This window comes from Erythrolamprus reginae, chromosome 6, assembly GCF_031021105.1.
Source record: "Erythrolamprus reginae isolate rEryReg1 chromosome 6, rEryReg1.hap1, whole genome shotgun sequence".
In the NCBI taxonomy this organism is placed as follows: domain Eukaryota; kingdom Metazoa; phylum Chordata; class Lepidosauria; order Squamata; family Dipsadidae; genus Erythrolamprus; species Erythrolamprus reginae.
The window spans coordinates 95,704,413-95,722,272 of NC_091955.1; the positions used below are offsets into that span (position 1 = coordinate 95,704,413).

Genomic DNA, 17,860 nt, shown 5'->3' on the forward strand with positions numbered 1-17,860 from the left:
TGCGTAGAAGAGATCAATTGAGGGCATATTACAGGAGATAAGAGAGGCCACCTGTGTTTGTGTGGGGCTCCAGTAATTAGTGCTGCTGATATAAATAGCAGCGTGTGGGTTTGGCTGTTGTGGAAGATTATCTGATCATTGTGCTTCAGGACTGCCTTGCTGTTTCGGGACTTTGTTGACTTTTCATGACTTTGAAACCAAAGCAAAGTGTGTGTGTGTTTCACTTCGTGGAAGAAGGAGGGCTGTGACGTTTCTTCACAGCTGCAAGCTAAGTAATTAAGGACTGAGTAAGGGACTTGTACAGACTACCAGACTGTTTTGGGAAGAGTGCTCTTTGCAATACAAAAAGAGTGATTAGTTTATTTTGAATTTTGTGATAAAGAACTTTGTTTTGAATTTCCAAACGTGTATGTGCCTGAAATTTGCACCTTTGAATTTTCGGGAGGCTCCTATCAGAGTCCGACATAACATATACTGTATATATATCTCGGGACGCTGCAACCATCATGGGTTGGTTGCCAAATGCCTCCACTTTGATCATGTGACTGTGGATGCTGCGGATGTGACGGTCGCAAGTGCGAAAAAGTCACGTCACACAGCTGGGGCCAGAAAGCTTATAAAATGCGGCAAAACTGACAACTGTCTGACTGAGCGACAGAAATTTTGGGCTCAATTGTGGTCGAAAGTCAAGGACGACCTGGAGTTAACTCTTTGAACAAAATATGTTTGAGTGTTCCCTATTTCTCTGGAAAAAAATGGGGAAAAAATGTGGAGAGGAGTCTCACAGGGCTGGGAGTCAGCTTGTTTGGACCAGTTCGGCCAAACCGGATATAAATTTTAATCTGGTTTGCCAAACTGGTAGTTACAAGGACTGGCTCACCTCACCCCGTTCCTCTCAGGAGTCTCCACATGGCCTGTTCATCATTTATATTTATTTTATTTATTTATTGGATTTGTATGCCGCCCCTCTCCGCAGACTCGGGGCGGCTAACAACAATGATAAAAAACATGTAACAATCCAATTTAATAAAACAACTAAAAACCCTTATTATAAAAAAAACAAACCAAACATACACACAAACATACCATACATAACTTGTAATGGCCATGGGGAAGGAATATCCTAACTCCCCCATGCCTGGCGACAAAGGTGGGTCTTGAGTAATTTGAGAAAGACAAGGAGGGTGGGGGCCGTTCTAATCTCTGGGGGGAGTTGATTCCAGAGGGCCAGGGCCGCCACAGAGAAGGCTCTTCCCCTGGGGCCCGCTGAACGACATTGTTTGGTCGACGGGACCCGGAGAAGGCTAACTCTGTGGGACCTTATCGGCCGCTGGGATTCGTGCAGCAGAAGGCGGTCCCTGAGATATTCTGGTCTGGTGCCATGAAGGGCTTTAAAGGTCATGACCAACACTTTGAATTGTGACCGGAAACCGATCGGCAGCCAGTGCAGGCCAGATAAAGGCCGGGCCCAGGCAGAGGCTCCGAGAGGGCAAAAAACGGGCCTACCGGATGTACTGGAAATGTGAAAACGGGCCTATTTCTTGCCTGTGGGGGGCCTCCATATTAAATCCACAACATGTGTGCGTGTATGGAGTGTGTCAAGGAACTGAGGCGAGACAGGAGGAGAATCAGAACAAGCCTTTATTAAGACTCCAACAGAAGAACAGCAACAACGACAACTCATGAACAGCTCCATAACAACCAGCAGTCTCTCGCCGCGTCTGACAGCTCATTTATAGCCGCTGTTAGACGCGACAACCAATAGCGAGGCTATAAACTCCGGCTCTTGTGCAGCTCCCGCCTTAACCAATCAGGGAGGTTTCTAGGCTGAAATGCGCGTCTTCAGGGAATGCAGGATCCCTCCCCCTCCAGGATGGCGCATGCATAGTCAAAGTAGGCTAGGTGGTTGTGCAACCTTGTCTATCGCCAGTTCTGGAACCTCCATTGGTGGGCAGATGTTGGGCTGGAGGCACAGATGTTAAAGCGCCCGGACTGGGTGTTGGAGGCGGGCGGGCCAGCAGGTAAGTCAACCAGGGGGGTGTTGAATGGAGGGGTGTGGGCCGCGGCATTGGTCAGCAGGAAGGGACTCTTGGAAGGGACTGTTTCAATTGACTCCTGTTCATCATTGCGCATGAATCAATCCCTTGGTTGATGTGACAGCAGCCTGTTCTGTCATAGTTCAGTCCGACGCTGTAGGAACAGGGGCCCATTACCCCAGTAACCATCGAGGTCGCCCCCCAAGTTTTCTAGATAAAAACCACATCGCCCTCCTTAAAAACCTAGTGTTTGCTGGAATGGTCAATGGGGGCATCAGGTGATTAAAGGGGGTGTAAATGTCTAGGTCAGTGTGGAGCTGGAGTCCCATAACAGTTCGGCCAGGCTGCGGTTGATGGACGGGCACAGGGTGGAATGTTGTGACCATCCACTTTAGGATGAAGGGTATGCATTGGGTGCCACCTGGGGGGGGGGTCTAAGTTGAGGGAGATGGTGGTACCCACATATTTAGCCAAAGTCGCCTTGAAAACGTCAGCAAATTTGGTAGCTAGGCCACCAAAGTCATCATAAACACAAGAGTGGATGCCAGTAATGCCAAGGCCCAAGGAGCCAAACTAGACCAGCCCAAGGACCGATGGAAGGGAACCAGAGACAACGATGAGGAGGAGTTGGTCCCTGAACGTTCCTTCCTCTACCAGAAATTGGTCTCACCCAAGAATGGGAATATTCTTCCCCTGGTAATCCCTCAGTTTTAAACTACAGCGATCTAGAGAGGCTTGAGAAAGAGTGAGCACTAGTTTTCAAGGTACCCCAGGAAATTGTTCTCTTGGAGGAACTAGTGTCAACCTTCATGGTACCAGGGGAGCCCGCAATTTTAACTGATAGGAAGATCTTCTTCTTGATTCCCCCGGAAGCTTGGCAGATATCCTCCTCCGTGGTTTCATAGTCCCTCATTACAGCGAAGCAGTCCTCTCTAGGCTTGTATGACCCGCCCGAGGGCCGCTGGAGAGCTGGCTCAGCAGTCGCGGTTGGCAGGTTGGTATGGCATACCCTGGCTAAACGACTTAGCTTGCCGCAGCATCGACAAACAGCCATTTTAAAACAGCAAGGGGCGCGAGGGTGCGTCTCTCCACAGCCAGAACAGAACGGCTTAGTAACTTTTCATCTCTGGAGCTGTTACTTATGCGGCACTGACCTGAGCCGGCTAACTTCTTCCTGGCCTCATCTGCATTTGCGTCATCATGGTGGACAGCCACAATACAGTTGACAGGGGGCAGCGTCGGGATGGAAGTTTTGCATATTTGGCGGTCAAATTGTTGGACATTTCCAAAGTGATGGCTTCATCCAGCACCACTTTGAGGCTCAGTTCCGTGCAGGCTAACAGGCAATGCTGTAAATGAATATCCCGAATAAATGAATACACCACATGCTAGTTGTTCTAGAAGAGTCTTCCAAGGCAGGGAACTCACAGTCCGAAGCAGCATCTCCAAGGGACGCCATGTATCGATTTATGGACTCTCCCTACTTTTGAATATTTTGTCTAAACGCGAAACGCCGGTGTTGGCAACTATTGTCTCAGTCAGTAGCGCTGATTAGGACCTGTGAGCAACCCATATCTATTATTTTATTATTAATTAATTTATTAATTGTAGTTGTATGCCGCCCCTCTCCGAGGACACATTATGGCATCTATCTCCCCCTCTTTCCCCATTGAGGGCACTTTGATCTTTGTCTTTATGAAGAAAGGGCGAACGGCTTCACTCACTATCGGGTCGTGTTTATCGCTTTCCCCCTTCGTCTCAATGGCTTGCCGCTTCCTCCATTGGTGAGGTCTCATCACTGTGCGGAGGGGGGGGGGGTGCTCTTCTGACTGCAGCGCCAGCTGTCCCGATTCCTGATTCTGGAAGCAGGAGGTGGCCTGGCCTTCGGCAGAGGGAGGGGGGCTGGTGGCAGGCACTCGGATGCTCGGTGGCCCATTCTGGAAGCTTGAGATAGTGGTTCTTGAGGTTGTTTGGAGGTTCTAGCAGGGGAGCGCAGCTATCGTATACCCTTGACTGAAGATCGGTACACTCCTTCTATCTGGGAAGGTCGTCCTCTTCCACCGAGCACGCAGCTTCGGGAGGGACGCAATTGGAGCGGTGAGAGAGGAAGGGGATGCCCACTTAGCCAGCCAGATCAGCTGAATCAACCCTAGCAATCAATGGGGTGACACCTGTCACAGCCAGATCGCCCTCACATCTTGAGTTTCATAAGGAGGTCGTCCCACAGCACTAGGTAAACAAGTTGAGTGGCGACGAGGACCCCCGCTGCAGAGAACATCTGGTGGCCGCAAGCGTTCAGGAACTGGATAATTCCGTTAAGTATAAGCACTGGATAATTCCGTTAAATCGTTCACCTGGAGAAAACATTCAAACCTCTCCAGGTACAAGTCCCAAGTTTCTGTGTCTGGACTGTACACCTCAAAAGGGGTCAGGTTGTTGCTGTTGCTGACCATCCTGAAAAGAACGGCTGAGGCGATTGCTTTGTGAGGTGGCTTTCAGCTCTATTTGGGGTCCAGATCATCCGCACCTCAGCATCCCGCCTTCGTCGCCAGTACTAAATCCACAACGGGGGGAGTGGGAGGGTCAGGGAACCGAGGCAAGACAGGATGAGGATCAGAACAAGCCTTTACAAAGGCTCCAACAGACGAACAGCAACAACTCGTGAACGGCTCCGTAACAGCCAGTAGCTGCTCACCGCATCTGACCACTCTTTTATAGCCCGTTGTCAGACACGACAGCCAATAGCAAGGCTCTAAACTCCCGCTCTTGTGCAGCTCCCGTCTTGACCAATCAGGGAGGCTTCTATGCAGAAATGCGTGTCAAATGGCCACACCCTCCCAGCAACAGGGCAGAGAACTGGTTACTAAAGTTTTTTAATCCCACCTCTGAAACATAACTCTTCATACTACTAAGAATTAATAGTATTCCTAATACTATTCTTTGAATGGAAAGAAGAAACCAAGAAGGACGAAAGAGGTCCCCTCAACAGGGATGCAACCAAGAGTATCCTCTGTGTAAGCTGAGAGCTTGGCAGCCCCAAGTTTGCTATTGGCTGAGCTTCAAAATAATCCGCGGGAACAGATGCGGCTCGCCAGATGGGAGGAAGGGGGGCCAAAATTCCAGGGCTGGAAATGCAACGGAGAACTTAAAAGGAAAATTGTCCGGGGAGACCATCAGGTTGGTTGTGCTGATGAAAGGACTTCCGGGAGGCCTCCGTTGAAATCAGCAGGAATCAAGCTGGACTTTGAAGCGTATTTGAGAAAAAAAATCTCCTTGGCGTGTAACTCTACAAAGGGATGGAGCAGTTCCAAAATTATTTCTCTTTCAAAAAGAAATGATTTTGTCTTTGTGTGCGTGTGTGTGTGTAATACAATCTTCGCTTTTACATATCTCTCCCGCCATCTAGTGGCCAAAGGATTCTGAAATTTGTCCATGCAGTGTGTGTATATCTGCCACAGCTCTCCAGCCGTTCACTCTATTATCTATACCTGTCTATCATCCATTCATCCACCATCCCTCCCTCCATCTACCCGTCCTTCCATCCACTAGTACAGGTCTATCATCTATCAATCTGTTTGTCGGTCCGTCCACTATTTTCCTATATAGCAATAGCAATAGCACTTAGACTTATATACCACTTCACAGTGTTTTTACAGCCCTCTGTAAGCGGTTTACAGAATCAGCCTTTTGCCCCTAATAATCTGGGTCCTCATTTTACCCACCTCGGAAGGATGGAAGGCTGAGTCAACCTTGAGCCGGTGGTGAGATTTGAACTGCTCAACTACAGCTAGCAGTTAGCTGAAGTAGCCTGCAGTACTGCACTCTAACCACTGCGCCACCAAGGCTCATATATCTACAATCTATTTCTATCTTATCATCCATCCAGTCATCCACCCACCCACCATTAATTATATGTCTATCTTCTATATCTACCTATCATCCACCATCCACCCATCCATCCAATCATCCATCTTCTACCATCCCTCTATCCCTCCCTCCCGCCATCTATCTATCTATCTATCCAATATTACCTATATGACTATCATCTATCCTTACCCATCATCCATACACCCACCCACTATTACTACATACACTGCTCAAAAAAAATAAAGGGAACACTTAAAAAACAGAATATAACTTCAAGTAAATCAAACTTCTGCGAGATCAAACTGTCCACGTAGGAAGCAACACTGATTGACAGTCAATTTCACACGCTGTTGTGCAAATGGAATAGTTGTGCAAATGAAATATTCAATATTTTATTCATTCAGATCTAGGATGTTATTTGAGTGTTCCCTTTATTTTTTTTGAGCAGTATATATCATCTATCCCTACCATCCATCCATCCTCTCATCCACCCACCCATCCATCAATCAATCCACCATTACTATATATCTATCATCTATCTCTATCATCCATTCATCCACCCTCTCATCCACCCACCCATCCAGCCACCATTACTATATATATCTATCATCTATCTCTATCATCCATCCATCCTCTCATCCACCCACCCACCCAATCATCCATCCATCCATCCTTTCTATATCTCTATCATCTATCTCTACCTCTCATCCATCCATCCATCCACTCATCCATTTATCCTCTCATCCACCCACCAACCCACCCACCATTATATCATCTATTTCTACCTCTCATCCATCCATCCATCCCCTCATTCATCCACCCACCCATCCAATCTTCTATCATCCCTCCATCCCTCCATTCATCATCTATTCATCTCTATCCACTCTATTACCTACTCCTATCTCTACCTAGTATCTATCTATCTATCTATCTATCTATCTATCTATCTATCTATCTATCTATCTATCTATCTAATCTATCTATGACTGTCGCAGTCAGGTAATCCCGCTTAACGAACTTCCGACAAGCGAAACCAAGGCGGAAGCTGGATTTCATTTTACATCCATGTTGTTCCTCACTGCACAATGGCAGTGATTCACTGTACAACTCAGGAGAAAGATAGGTTGTAAAAAGGAAAGGGGTGAAATTCACTTAACATCAATCTTGCTCGGAAACAGAAATCTGGTACTTTATCGTGGTGGTAGACTTTTTTTTAAAAAAAGATTTTTTTTGGCCTTGCTTTCTTTTTCTTGAAAAACACCCAAGGCAATTTTTCTATTTTCTTTCTTTCTTTCTTTCTTTTTCTTTCTTTTTCTTTCTTTTCTTTTTTGAAGATCTCAAAAGGCTTCGAGGAGGATGCGAACTCCGGAGGGGACCTCAATGTTTTCTGGTGGACTGGTTGTGTCCTGCTTTACCGTGGGCGATCCGGTGAGGCGGGCAATGGGCCCAAGTTTCCGCACTGCGCAAGTAGGACAAAGCAGCCCCCAGGGGGTTTTGGTGCTGTCCGTCTGCCAGAAAGAAGGAGAGAGAGAGAGAGAGAGAGAGAGAGAAAGGGAGGTTAGCAAGATCACCAGCGTTCATGGATCACGGCTCTAAATTGCATCGCCCTGTTCTTGGAGTAACTAGAGAGGAGAGTATTTGTAGCTGAGGGCTGAACTGTGGGTTTCTCGGTGGTTTTCTCGCAGACGTTGCACGATCCAACTAGGGAACATCATCAGTGCTAGAAGGGAGAGGAAGTTTTCAGGAAGGAGGAGGAGGGGGGGGAATGGGCTCCCAGAGCTTGGTTGTTTTCTTGCAGATGTTTCATGGCCCAACTGAATAACATCAGCAGTGCTAGAAGGGAGTGGAAGTTGCATGGAAGAGGAGGAAGAGGAAGGAGAAGGGGGAGGAGAAGAAGAGGAAGGGGAAGAAGAAGAAGAAGAAGAAGAAGGAGGAGAAAAAAAGAGGAAGAAGAGGAGGAGGAAGAGGAGGAGAGGAAGAAGAGGAAGAAGAGGAAGGGGAAGAAGAAGGAGGAGGAGGAGGAGAAAAAAAGAGGAAGAAAAAGAAGAGGAGAAGGAGGAAGGAGAAGAAGGAGAAGAGGAGGAGGAGAGGAAGAAGAGGAAGAAGAAGAGGAAGGAGGAGGAGAAGAAGAGGAAGAAGAAGAGGAAGAAGAAAAAAGAAGAGAAGAAAGAGCAGCAGAAGAGGAAGAAGAAGAGGAAGGGGGAGAAGAAGAAGGAGGAGGAGGAGAAAAAAAAGAGGAGGAAGAAAAAGAAGAGAAGGAAGAAGAAGAGGAGGAGGAGAGGAAGAAGAAGGAGAAATAGAAGAAGAGGAAGAGGAGCAGGAGCAGGAGAAGAGGAAGAAGAAGAGGAGGAAGGGGGAGAAGGAGAAAATGGATGTAGCATTCCAGGTGCATCCTTGCTAGATTATAGTCAGTTGCTGACTAAGCCACAATACGTACATAAACAAAATTGATCCTTTTGGGGATCAGCAGAGAATCCGCCGGGATAGGGTTGCCACACCGGTGCACCGAACACCAAAGTGACGTCTTCTTGCAAACTTCAAAGCGTACGTAGTATTCCTTGAGGGGGGGGGGGGAAGCAAAAACAGAAACTGTCAGAGTTCCAAATAACATCTGAAATTAAATCCTCAAAGTTCCAATTTATTAGCAGAGCCACGTTGGCACATCTGGGAGAAACCCGACTCTAAGGCTACCAGGGTTTTCTCCACCCAGTTTAAAGTCCATTCCCTTGTTCCCGCACCCACAAGCTCATCACATTGACCCGTCGTCTTCTGCCAACGTGTCCGTTACTCCCATCCACTTCCGGGCAGGTGTCGAACGAAGGATGACCTTGAGAATCTAGGAGGAATTTGTTATGGCGGCATCTTGGCTCCGTCAATGCGGCAGCTCCTCCCAAATTCCCACAGCTCTAATAAATTCTACATTCTAATATGTGGAGGGCCAAAGTCTGCAGATCAAATGACCGACGGGTTTAGCCAGCTAGGAAGCCGGGAGGCTCCTTCCTGAGCCCTGGAATACAGGTAGTCCTTGACTTATGACCCACAACTGAGCCCCAAATCTCTGTCGCTAAGCAAAACAGCTGTTAGTTTTATCCTCATTTTACCACCTTTCTTGCCACAGGTTGTTAGAAACATAGAAGATTGACGGCAGAAAAAGACCTCGTGGTCCATCTAGTCTGCCCTTATACTATTTTCCTGCATTTTATCTTAGGATGGATCTAAACAATGCTGTCTGGCGGGACCCAGGGGAAGAGCCTTCTCTGTGGCGGCCCCGACCCTCTGGAACCACCTCCCCCCGGAGATTAGGATTGCCCCCACCCTCCTTGCCTTTCGTAAACTCCTTAAAACCCACCTCTGCCATCAGGCATGGGGGAATTGAGACATCTCCCCCAGGTCTATATAGTTTATGCATGGTATGTTTGTGTGTATGTCCTGCTTTTAAAACAAGGGGTTTTTAGTTAATATTAAAAATATGAATGAATGAATAAATAAATAAAATACAGTGATACCTCGTCTTACAAACCCCTCGTCATACAAACTTTTCGAGATACAAACCCGGGGTTTAAGATTTTTTTGCCTCTTCTTACAAACTATTTTCACCTTACAAACCCACCGCTGCCGCTTGGATGCTCCACCTCCGGACTTCCGTTGCCAGCGAAGCTCCCGTTTTTGCGCTGCTGGGATTCCCCTGAGGCTCCCCTCCATGGGAAACCCCACCTCTGGACTTCCTTGTTTTTGTGATGCTGCAGGGGAATCCCAGCACGTGAATCCCAGCAGCGCAAAACGGGCGCTTCGCTGGCAACGGAAGTCTGGAGGTGGGGTTTCCCATGGAGGGGAGCCTCAGGGGAATCCCAGCAGCGCAAAAACGGGTGCTTTGGCTGGCAAAAGGGGTGAATTTTGGGCTTGCACGCATTAATCGCTTTTCCATTGATTCCTATGGGAAACACTGTTTCATCTTACAAACATTTCACCTTAAGAACCTCATCCCGGAACCAATTAAGTTTGTAAGATGAGGTATCACTGTAGTTACTTTTGAATATTAGATTTGTTGTACATTGTTTCATTATTGTTGTGAGTCGCCCCGAGTCTATGGAAAGGGGCGGCATACAAATCGAATGAATGAATGAATGAATGAATGAATGAATAAATAGTTACTTTTGAATATTAGATTTGTTGTACATTGTTTCGTTATTGTTGTGAGCCGCCCCAAGTCTACGGAAAGGGGCGGCATACAAATCTAATAAATGAATGAATGAATGAATGAATGAATGAATGAATGAATGAATGAATGAATAAATAAATAAATAAATAGTTACTTTTGAATATTAGATTTGTTGTACATTGTTTCATTATTGTTGTGAGCCGACCCGAGTCTACGGAAAGGGGCGGCATACAAATCTAATAAATGAATGAATGAATGAATGAATGAATGAATGAATGAATGAATGAATAAATAAAATAAAAACACACTGAGGAGTGCGTGCACGAATGCAAGATAATTGAAGCTGCACATGCGGTGCAGCAATCGCTACCAGCGCGCCGTTCTTTACCGTATCGGCAGCAACCCACTACTGGTCGTAAGTCAACAGTTACATTGTGCATTGGGAATGGATTTTAATTCACCTTGGTGAATTGTAGGATATCAGCAAGGTATCTAGACATGACGAGACGCTTCTTGGCTCGAGTGACAGCGACGTACAGCAAATTCGACCCGACTTCATGAATGGCTTCTGGGAGATCTTAAAGACAAGAGGGAAGGAGGGAAAAAAGGGAGTTTTAATGGGAAACTGCTCCAAACCACACATCTGAATTCTTCAGCACCGAGTGGTGTTCCATCCCAGCCACCAAGAAAGGGAGGTGTTGTTCCATTGTTGATCAACAATTAGGAATTGCTATCAGGGCTTCCCTAAAAAGGAGAGAAGGGAGGGAGAAAAGGAGGAGAAAGGAAGGAAGGAAGGAAGGAAGGAAAGGGGAAAAGAAAGGGAGAGAGTGAAATGAAGGAAGGAGAAGGAAGGAGGGAAGAGAGGGAAAGAGAAAGGTTGAGAGAGGGAAGAGGGAGAGGAAGGAAAGAGAAAGGGTGGAAAGGAAGAGGGGAAGGAAGGAGAAGGAGAAAAAGGGGGAGGGATTATGGAAGGAAGAAAAGAAGGGGGAAAAGAGGAAAAGAAAATGGAAGGAGGGAGAGTGAAACAAAGGAAGGAAGGAAAAGGGAAGGGAGGAAAAAGAAAAATGGAAGGTGGGAGGGAGGAAAGAGAGAGAGGAAGGAAAGAGAAAGGGACGAAAGGAAGAAGGGAAGGAAGAAGAAAAAGGAGGAGAGAAAGTATGGAAAAAGTAAGGGGAAAGAAGAAAAGAAAATGGAAGGAGGGAGGGAGGAAGAAAGGGAGGAAGGAAAGAGAGGGAAGGAAGGAACGAGAAAATTGGAAGGTGGAAGGGAGGAAAGAGGGATAGGATGGAAAGGAAGGAAGGAGATAGAGATATACGGAGGTGTTCTGATCTACGCTTCCTGATAAAGTAGCACAGTCTAAATAGCGTCTCACAAACCTCGTTTTATTGGTAATGGCTGCTAATTGTTGGCATTGTCAGTCTTTCAAAGTCCAAATAAAGTAAAGCAAGTTTTTTCTTTGCAACAGCTGCCAGTTATTGTCATTAGCAGTCGGCATAAATCGAAGCAAAATAAAACAAGCCCAGCTAAAAGTCTTGCAGGGAAAACACACACAATCCCTTGCTCTCTTTGGCAAACTGCCAAGGAACAATTTGCAGGAAACCTTGGCAGATTCAAACAGGAGCAAAACTGAGGCTTGAGATGAAATCTAGAAAAGAACGGAGTTGCTTCCTGCAACTCACCCTTTCTTGTTTTCCACTTATAAAGCCTATGAGAGGGGGCCAATTATCCCTAGGCCTTACTCACGAGTAGTCCTACTCCTCTGGTCTTGCCTTTTGGCAGTTCTGCGCATGTGTGCATTGAGAACAGACTCCTCCCGTTCTTCTCCAGACTGCAGGCCAAAGTTCCTCCCCAGCCTCCTCACTGTCCGACTCTACTGTCAGCTGCACAAGCTGGTGGTGGACCACAACAGGAGGAAGGGAGGGAGGAAGGAAAATGATTGAGATGGAGTGGAGGAAGGAACATGATAAAGAGGGGAGGAAGGGAAGGAGGGAAGGAGGAACATGATAGAAATAAGAGGGGAGTGAGTGAATGAGAAAGGAAGGAAGGAAGATAAGAGAAGAATGAAGATAGGAAGGAAGGGAGGGAGGGAGGAACATGATAGAGAAGAAAGGGAGGAAGGAAAGAAGGAACATGATATAGGAAGGAAAGAAGGAAGGGAGGGAGGGACATAGAAATAGTGAGTGAATGAGGAAGGAAGGAGGAAGGAAAGAAGGAAGAAAGGAATGGAAGAGGGAGGGAAGGGGGAAGGAATGAAGATAGTAAGGAAGGGAGGGAGAAACATGATATAGAAGGAGGGGTGGAAGGAAAGAAGGAACATGATATAGGAGGAAAGGAAGGAAGGGAAGAAAGGAAGATAGGAAAGAATGAAGATAGGAAGGAGGAAGGAAAGAAGGAAGAAAGGAATGGAAGAGGAAGGGAAGGGGGGAAGGAATGAAGATACAAAAAAAATGAAGATAGGAAGGAAGGAAGGAAGGAAGGAAGGAAGGAAGGAAGGAAGGAAGGAAGGAAGGAAATTATACTCACTAGATAGGTTCTGGGAAAACCTTCCAAGATAGGACCATATAAACTGGTTGCTGACAAAGTCACCAGCCACTTTGACGGTGTCAAATTCCAGCCCTTTGGCCTTGTGCACCGTCCCTAGGATGTAATCTGAAACACACAGAGGAGAAGCAGTGAGAGGCATTAACAGCTCATTTCCAAGCGTTTCCCCAGCAGCTGAGATCTCAGCCCGAAGCTCCACAGAGACTGAGAGTAACAATGGGCCCATTCCATTCCCTGCTCCAAAGCCGACTTCCATCAACCGCACCGGGACCTGAAGCCAGGAGAGGACGGAGGTCCAGTGGCCCTTCTGCTCTCCAAGCCTGGTGGTTTTCACAACCCAACTAGGTGACATCATCAGCGCTTGCTCACCCAAAAACTAAGGTGCGTCTTATACTCTGGTGCCCGATGCTCCGAAAAATACGGTAGTTTGAATTCTATACGTGTGGATATTTGCACGAATCCCAGCGACCAGTTAGGTCCCACAGAGTGGCTCTTCTCCGGGTCCCATCAACCAAACAATGTCGCTTGGCGGGGCCCAGGGGAAGAGCCTTCTCTGTGGCGGCCCTGGCCCTCTGGAACCAACTCCCCCCAGAGATTAGAATTGCCCCCACCCTCCTCGCCTTTCGTAAGCTTTTTAAAACCCACCTCTGCCGCCAGGCATGGGGGAATTGAGATACTCTTTCCCCCTAGGCCTTTACAATTTTATGCATGGTATTGTCTGTATGTATGTTTGGTTTTTATATAATGGGTTTTTAATTGTTTTTAGTATTGGTTTATTGTTATATACTGTTTTATTACTGTTGTTAGCCGCCCAGAGTCTGCGGAGAAGGGCGGCATATAAATCCAATAAATAAATAAACAAACAAATAAATAAATAAATAAATAAATAAAATATTTACCTGCATCTTCTGGATCCGGGACATGACACTGGCGTATCCTGTTCACCAGCCCTGGAATACGGTCCCGGTATTTCTCCACAATTCCAATTTTTATTTCCAGTTGTTTGTCTTCTGCTTTTTCAGCATAGTCCTTGATGCTGGCCAAGCCCTTGTCAACCCACCTCTTGATGAAAGAATCCTTTATCTCATGTTTCACTAGGGAGATCAAACGAGAGAGTTTGGTGTTTCTCAAGAGGCAACTGGACTTCCTGGTTTTCCTTTGAAGGCGTTTCGCTTCTCATCCCTTCATGGCACCGGACCAGACTATCTCCGGGACCGCCTTCTGCTGCACGAATCCCAGCGACCAGTTAGGTCCCTTCTCCGGGTCCCGTCAACTAAACAATGTCGTTTGGCGGGGCTGGGGGAAGAGCCTTCTCTGTGGCGGCCCCAGCCCTCTGGAACCAACTCCCCCCAGAGATTAGAATTGCCCCCACCCTCCTCGCCTTTCGTAAGCTCCTTAAAACCCACCTCTGCCGTCAGGCATGGGGGAACTGAGATACTCTTTCCCCCTAGGCCTTTACAATTTATGCATGGTATGTTTGTTTGTTTGTATGTATGTATGTTTGGTTTTACAATAAGTTTTTTTTTAGTTGTTTTAGTATTGGATTTACATGCTGTTTTTTATTACTGTTGTTAGCCGCCCCGAGTCTACGGAGAGGGGCAGCATACAAATCCAATAAATGAATGAATGAATGAATTAATTAATTAATTAATGAATTAATGAATAAATAAATAAGCTTCTTCAACTTTGACTGAATGGTGGGGAACGGAAGGGTTTCTATTCCTTGCAAACAGCTGGTCATTTGCACCCTTTTAGACAGTTGTTGAGGCCACTGTTGAGGTTTATCGCTGACCTCCTTCTAACCTCCGAGTGGCCTCAATGACTCTCTAAAAGGATCCAAATGACCAGCTATCTGCAAGGAATATAATCCATCTTTTTTATTTTTGGTATTTTTTTAAAAAAATTCAACAATCCATACATTAGTCCATATACATTTAGATGTTACAATTTTGCAGTAAATACATACTTATACATTTTAATCAATCATTCGTATATTCTTTATACATAAAACAATTAATTCCAGGTATATTTTTCTAAAATTATATTGCTTCTGAAAAAAGAATAAAAAAAATAAAAATCTAATTTTGTCATCTGGGATATCTACCAAGTAATTTGAAACTGCGAGTATTCCAAGGTACGAGCCACGAGGGGAGAGAAATTTCTTTTCGAGACCCGAGCTCAAATTTGGGATACGAGCCGAGCGTCCACTAGGTGGCGCAAGAATCCTTGCTTCTGGTTATCTCGGAGGGGAAAAATTCTAAAGCCATTTATTTATTTATTTTATTTTTATTATTTAGATTTGTATGCCGCCCCTCTCCGCGGACTCGGGGCGGCTCACAACAAGGCATAAACAAATCGTAACAAATCCAACTAAATTTAAATAAATTTAAATATTTAAAAAAGTTTAAAAGAGAACCCCAAGATACGAGTTGTTCGACATACGAGCTCCCTTCTGGAACGAATTAAACTCGTATCTAGAGGTACTACTGTACATTGTCCCATATTTGCTTATTCGCCTTTTTAAATTTTCTTTTTATTACTCATCCCCCCCCCCCAATTTGTCATTACCAAATGCCCCAGAGAAAACAATACTCATATGTATAATTTTCTTAAACTATCATTATGCTTCTCATATAAATCTTCATTATTTTATTGACATTAATCCTAAGTCTTCAAGTCTCAACATAATAAATTTTCCAAATACTAAACCCTTCCATCCTTGTCACTATTGTTAAGTGATTCACTGCAGGAGGCTGTAAATGACTGAGCCATTTGAGACTCTTATGAACGTAGTGGCCAGTCCTCAACATTACAGACGTATGTCGAGACTACGTGTACACAGCTTGCACAACTACAAAAATGCTGGTGGTGAGAACTCACGTTCAGGATTCAGGAGCTTCCAGAGATCGTGAATCTTATCAAGGCCGAAGGCTTTAAGACCCTAATTAAAAGGAGACAAGGAGAACAATATCAAGTAGAGCCCTGTGAGATGGGAGTTGTAGTCTGATGCACAGTCGTAATTATCTGTCTATATTTTGGGGTTCTTTAAAATCCTTCGGATAGTAAGAAACATAGAAGATTGACAGCAGGTCCATCTAGTCTGCCCTTATACTATTTCCTGTATTTTATCTTAGGATGGATCTATGTTTATCCCAGGCATGTTTAAATTCAGTTACTGTGGATTTACCAACCACGTCTGCTGGAAGTTTGTTCCAAGGATCTACTATTTCAGTAAAATAATATTTTCTCACGTTGCTTCTGATCTTTCCCCCAACTAACTCAGATTGTGCCCCCTTGTTCTTGTGTTCACTTTCCTATTAAAAACACTTCCCTCCTGAACCTTATTTAACCCTTTAACGTATTTAAATGTTTTGATCATGTCCCCCCTTTTCCTTCTGTTCTCCAGAATAGACAGATTGAGTTCATGAAGTCTTTCCTGATTGGTTTGATGCTGAAGACCTTCCACCATAGTAAGATGTATCTGCAGAATTCACTGCTTTTGCAACAGGCTACACAACATAGCAGTCACCCAGTATTTAAAGGCTGTCAGCGAGAAGTTGTCAAGAAAGGGGGATGGAGAGAAAGGAAAGGAAAAAGGAAGGGTAGGGAGGAAGGAACGAGAAAAGAGGAAGGAGAAAAGGTGAAATGGAACAAAGGAAGGGAGGAGGGAGGGAGGATGGAAAGAAGGAAAAAGGGAGGAGAGAGGAATTAAGGAAAGAGGAAGGTAAAAAGGGGAAATGGAAGGAAGGAGGGAGGGAGGGAGGGAGGAAAAAGGAAGGAAAAGGGAAGGAAGAAAAAGATGAAAGGAAGGAAAAAGGAAAGAAAGAAAGGAAGGTAAAATGGAGGGGGGGGGAGGAGAAAGAATTAATAAGGAAAAAGTGAAATGAAAGGACGGAGGGCGGGAGGAAAGAAAGAAGGAAGGACAAAAGGCAGGGGGAGGAGGGAGGATAAAGAAGAGGGAAGGAAAAAAGGTAGGAAGGAGAGAGATGGATAGATGGATGAAGGAAGGAAGGAGGGAGGGAGGGAAGGAAAGAAGGGAGGATAGAAGGAAGGGAGAAAAAGAGGGAAGGAGGAAAGAATCCCTCCTCTACCTTTCCTGTGCCTTCTCACACTCACCCCCAGCAAGTGTATCTTAGCAGGTGAGTCTCCACCTGTAACATTCACAGCATCCTCAAAAAGGATTTGGTTGTTCCAGGATAAGCGAGCCACCTTCCCTTCCACGCCGACTCCGCTGACATCACCTGTCGGAAACAGAGCACCATGTCAGTCCTTCTTACCTGGAGACTTACCTGGAGCAATAAAAGGACGGATGGCTTAAAATACTCACTTTCCTGGTTATTTCCCACCAGGGTTTTGTTCCGGACTTTCTTGCAAACATCCAGAAGAGTTGCACCAACATAAGCTATTTCGGAGCCAAAGCGAAAACTCTACAGAAGAGGCAAAGGAGGATCCTTCAATGAGGTGAGAACATTTTTCTGTAATATATGGGTAATTTTCTGGCCATTTCATCCCCCCCCCCCTAAGCTAAGGCAGGATTAGAACTCCCCGTCTCTTACTGATTGGCCCAAAGACACCCAGCAAGTTTTCATGCATGTGCCGGTGCCTGGAGGCTGTTGGGGCCTGGATGGGTGTCAACAGACTCAAGCTCAACCCGGATAAGACGGAGTGGCTGTGGGTTTTGCCTCCCAAGGACAATTCCATCTGTCCGTCCATCACCCTGGGGGGGGGAGTCACTAATCCCCTCAGAGAGGCTCCGCAACTTGGGCGTCCTCCTCGATCCACAGCTCACATTAGAAAACCATCTCTCAGCTGTGGCGAGGGGGGCGTTTGCCCAGGTTCGCCTGGTGCACCAGTTGCGGCCCTATCTGGACCGGGACTCATTGCTCACAGTCACTCATGCCCTCATCACCTCGAGGTTCGACTACTGTAACGCTCTCTACATGGGGCTACCTTTGAAAAGTGTTTGGAAACTTCAGATCGTGCAGAATGCAGCTGCGAGAGCAGTCATGGGCTTACCCAGGTATGCCCATGTTTCACCATCACTCCGCTGTCTGCATTGGCTGCCGATCAATTTCCGGTCACAATTCAAAGTGTTGGTTATGACCTTTAAAGCCCTTCATGGCATTGGACCAGAATATCTCTGAGACCGCCTCCTGCCGCACGAATCCCAGCGACCGATTAGGTCCCACAGAGTGGGCCTTCTCCGGGCCCCGTCAACTAAACAATGTCGGTTGGCGGGCCCCAGGGGAAGAGCCTT

General features: G+C 46.1%; 1 protein-coding gene across 1 annotated transcript in view; it reads right to left on the reverse strand.

Annotated features, from left to right (window-relative positions):
• Positions 1-6,938: 6,938 nt before the first annotated feature.
• The window catches only part of LOC139168781 (F-box DNA helicase 1-like), a 36,953-nt gene continuing 26,031 nt past the window's right edge, over positions 6,939-17,860 (reverse strand). The window contains exons 13-20 of the mRNA XM_070754472.1: positions 16,931-17,030; positions 16,720-16,844; positions 15,484-15,544; positions 13,503-13,697; positions 12,586-12,711; positions 10,524-10,639; positions 8,341-8,460; positions 6,939-7,411 (exon numbers count right to left, since the gene is read on the reverse strand). Coding sequence (XP_070610573.1) covers positions 7,241-7,411; positions 8,341-8,460; positions 10,524-10,639; positions 12,586-12,711; positions 13,503-13,697; positions 15,484-15,544; positions 16,720-16,844; positions 16,931-17,030 — 1,014 coding nt within the window. The 3' untranslated portion in view covers positions 6,939-7,240. The remainder of the gene's footprint in view (positions 7,412-8,340; positions 8,461-10,523; positions 10,640-12,585; positions 12,712-13,502; positions 13,698-15,483; positions 15,545-16,719; positions 16,845-16,930; positions 17,031-17,860) is intronic.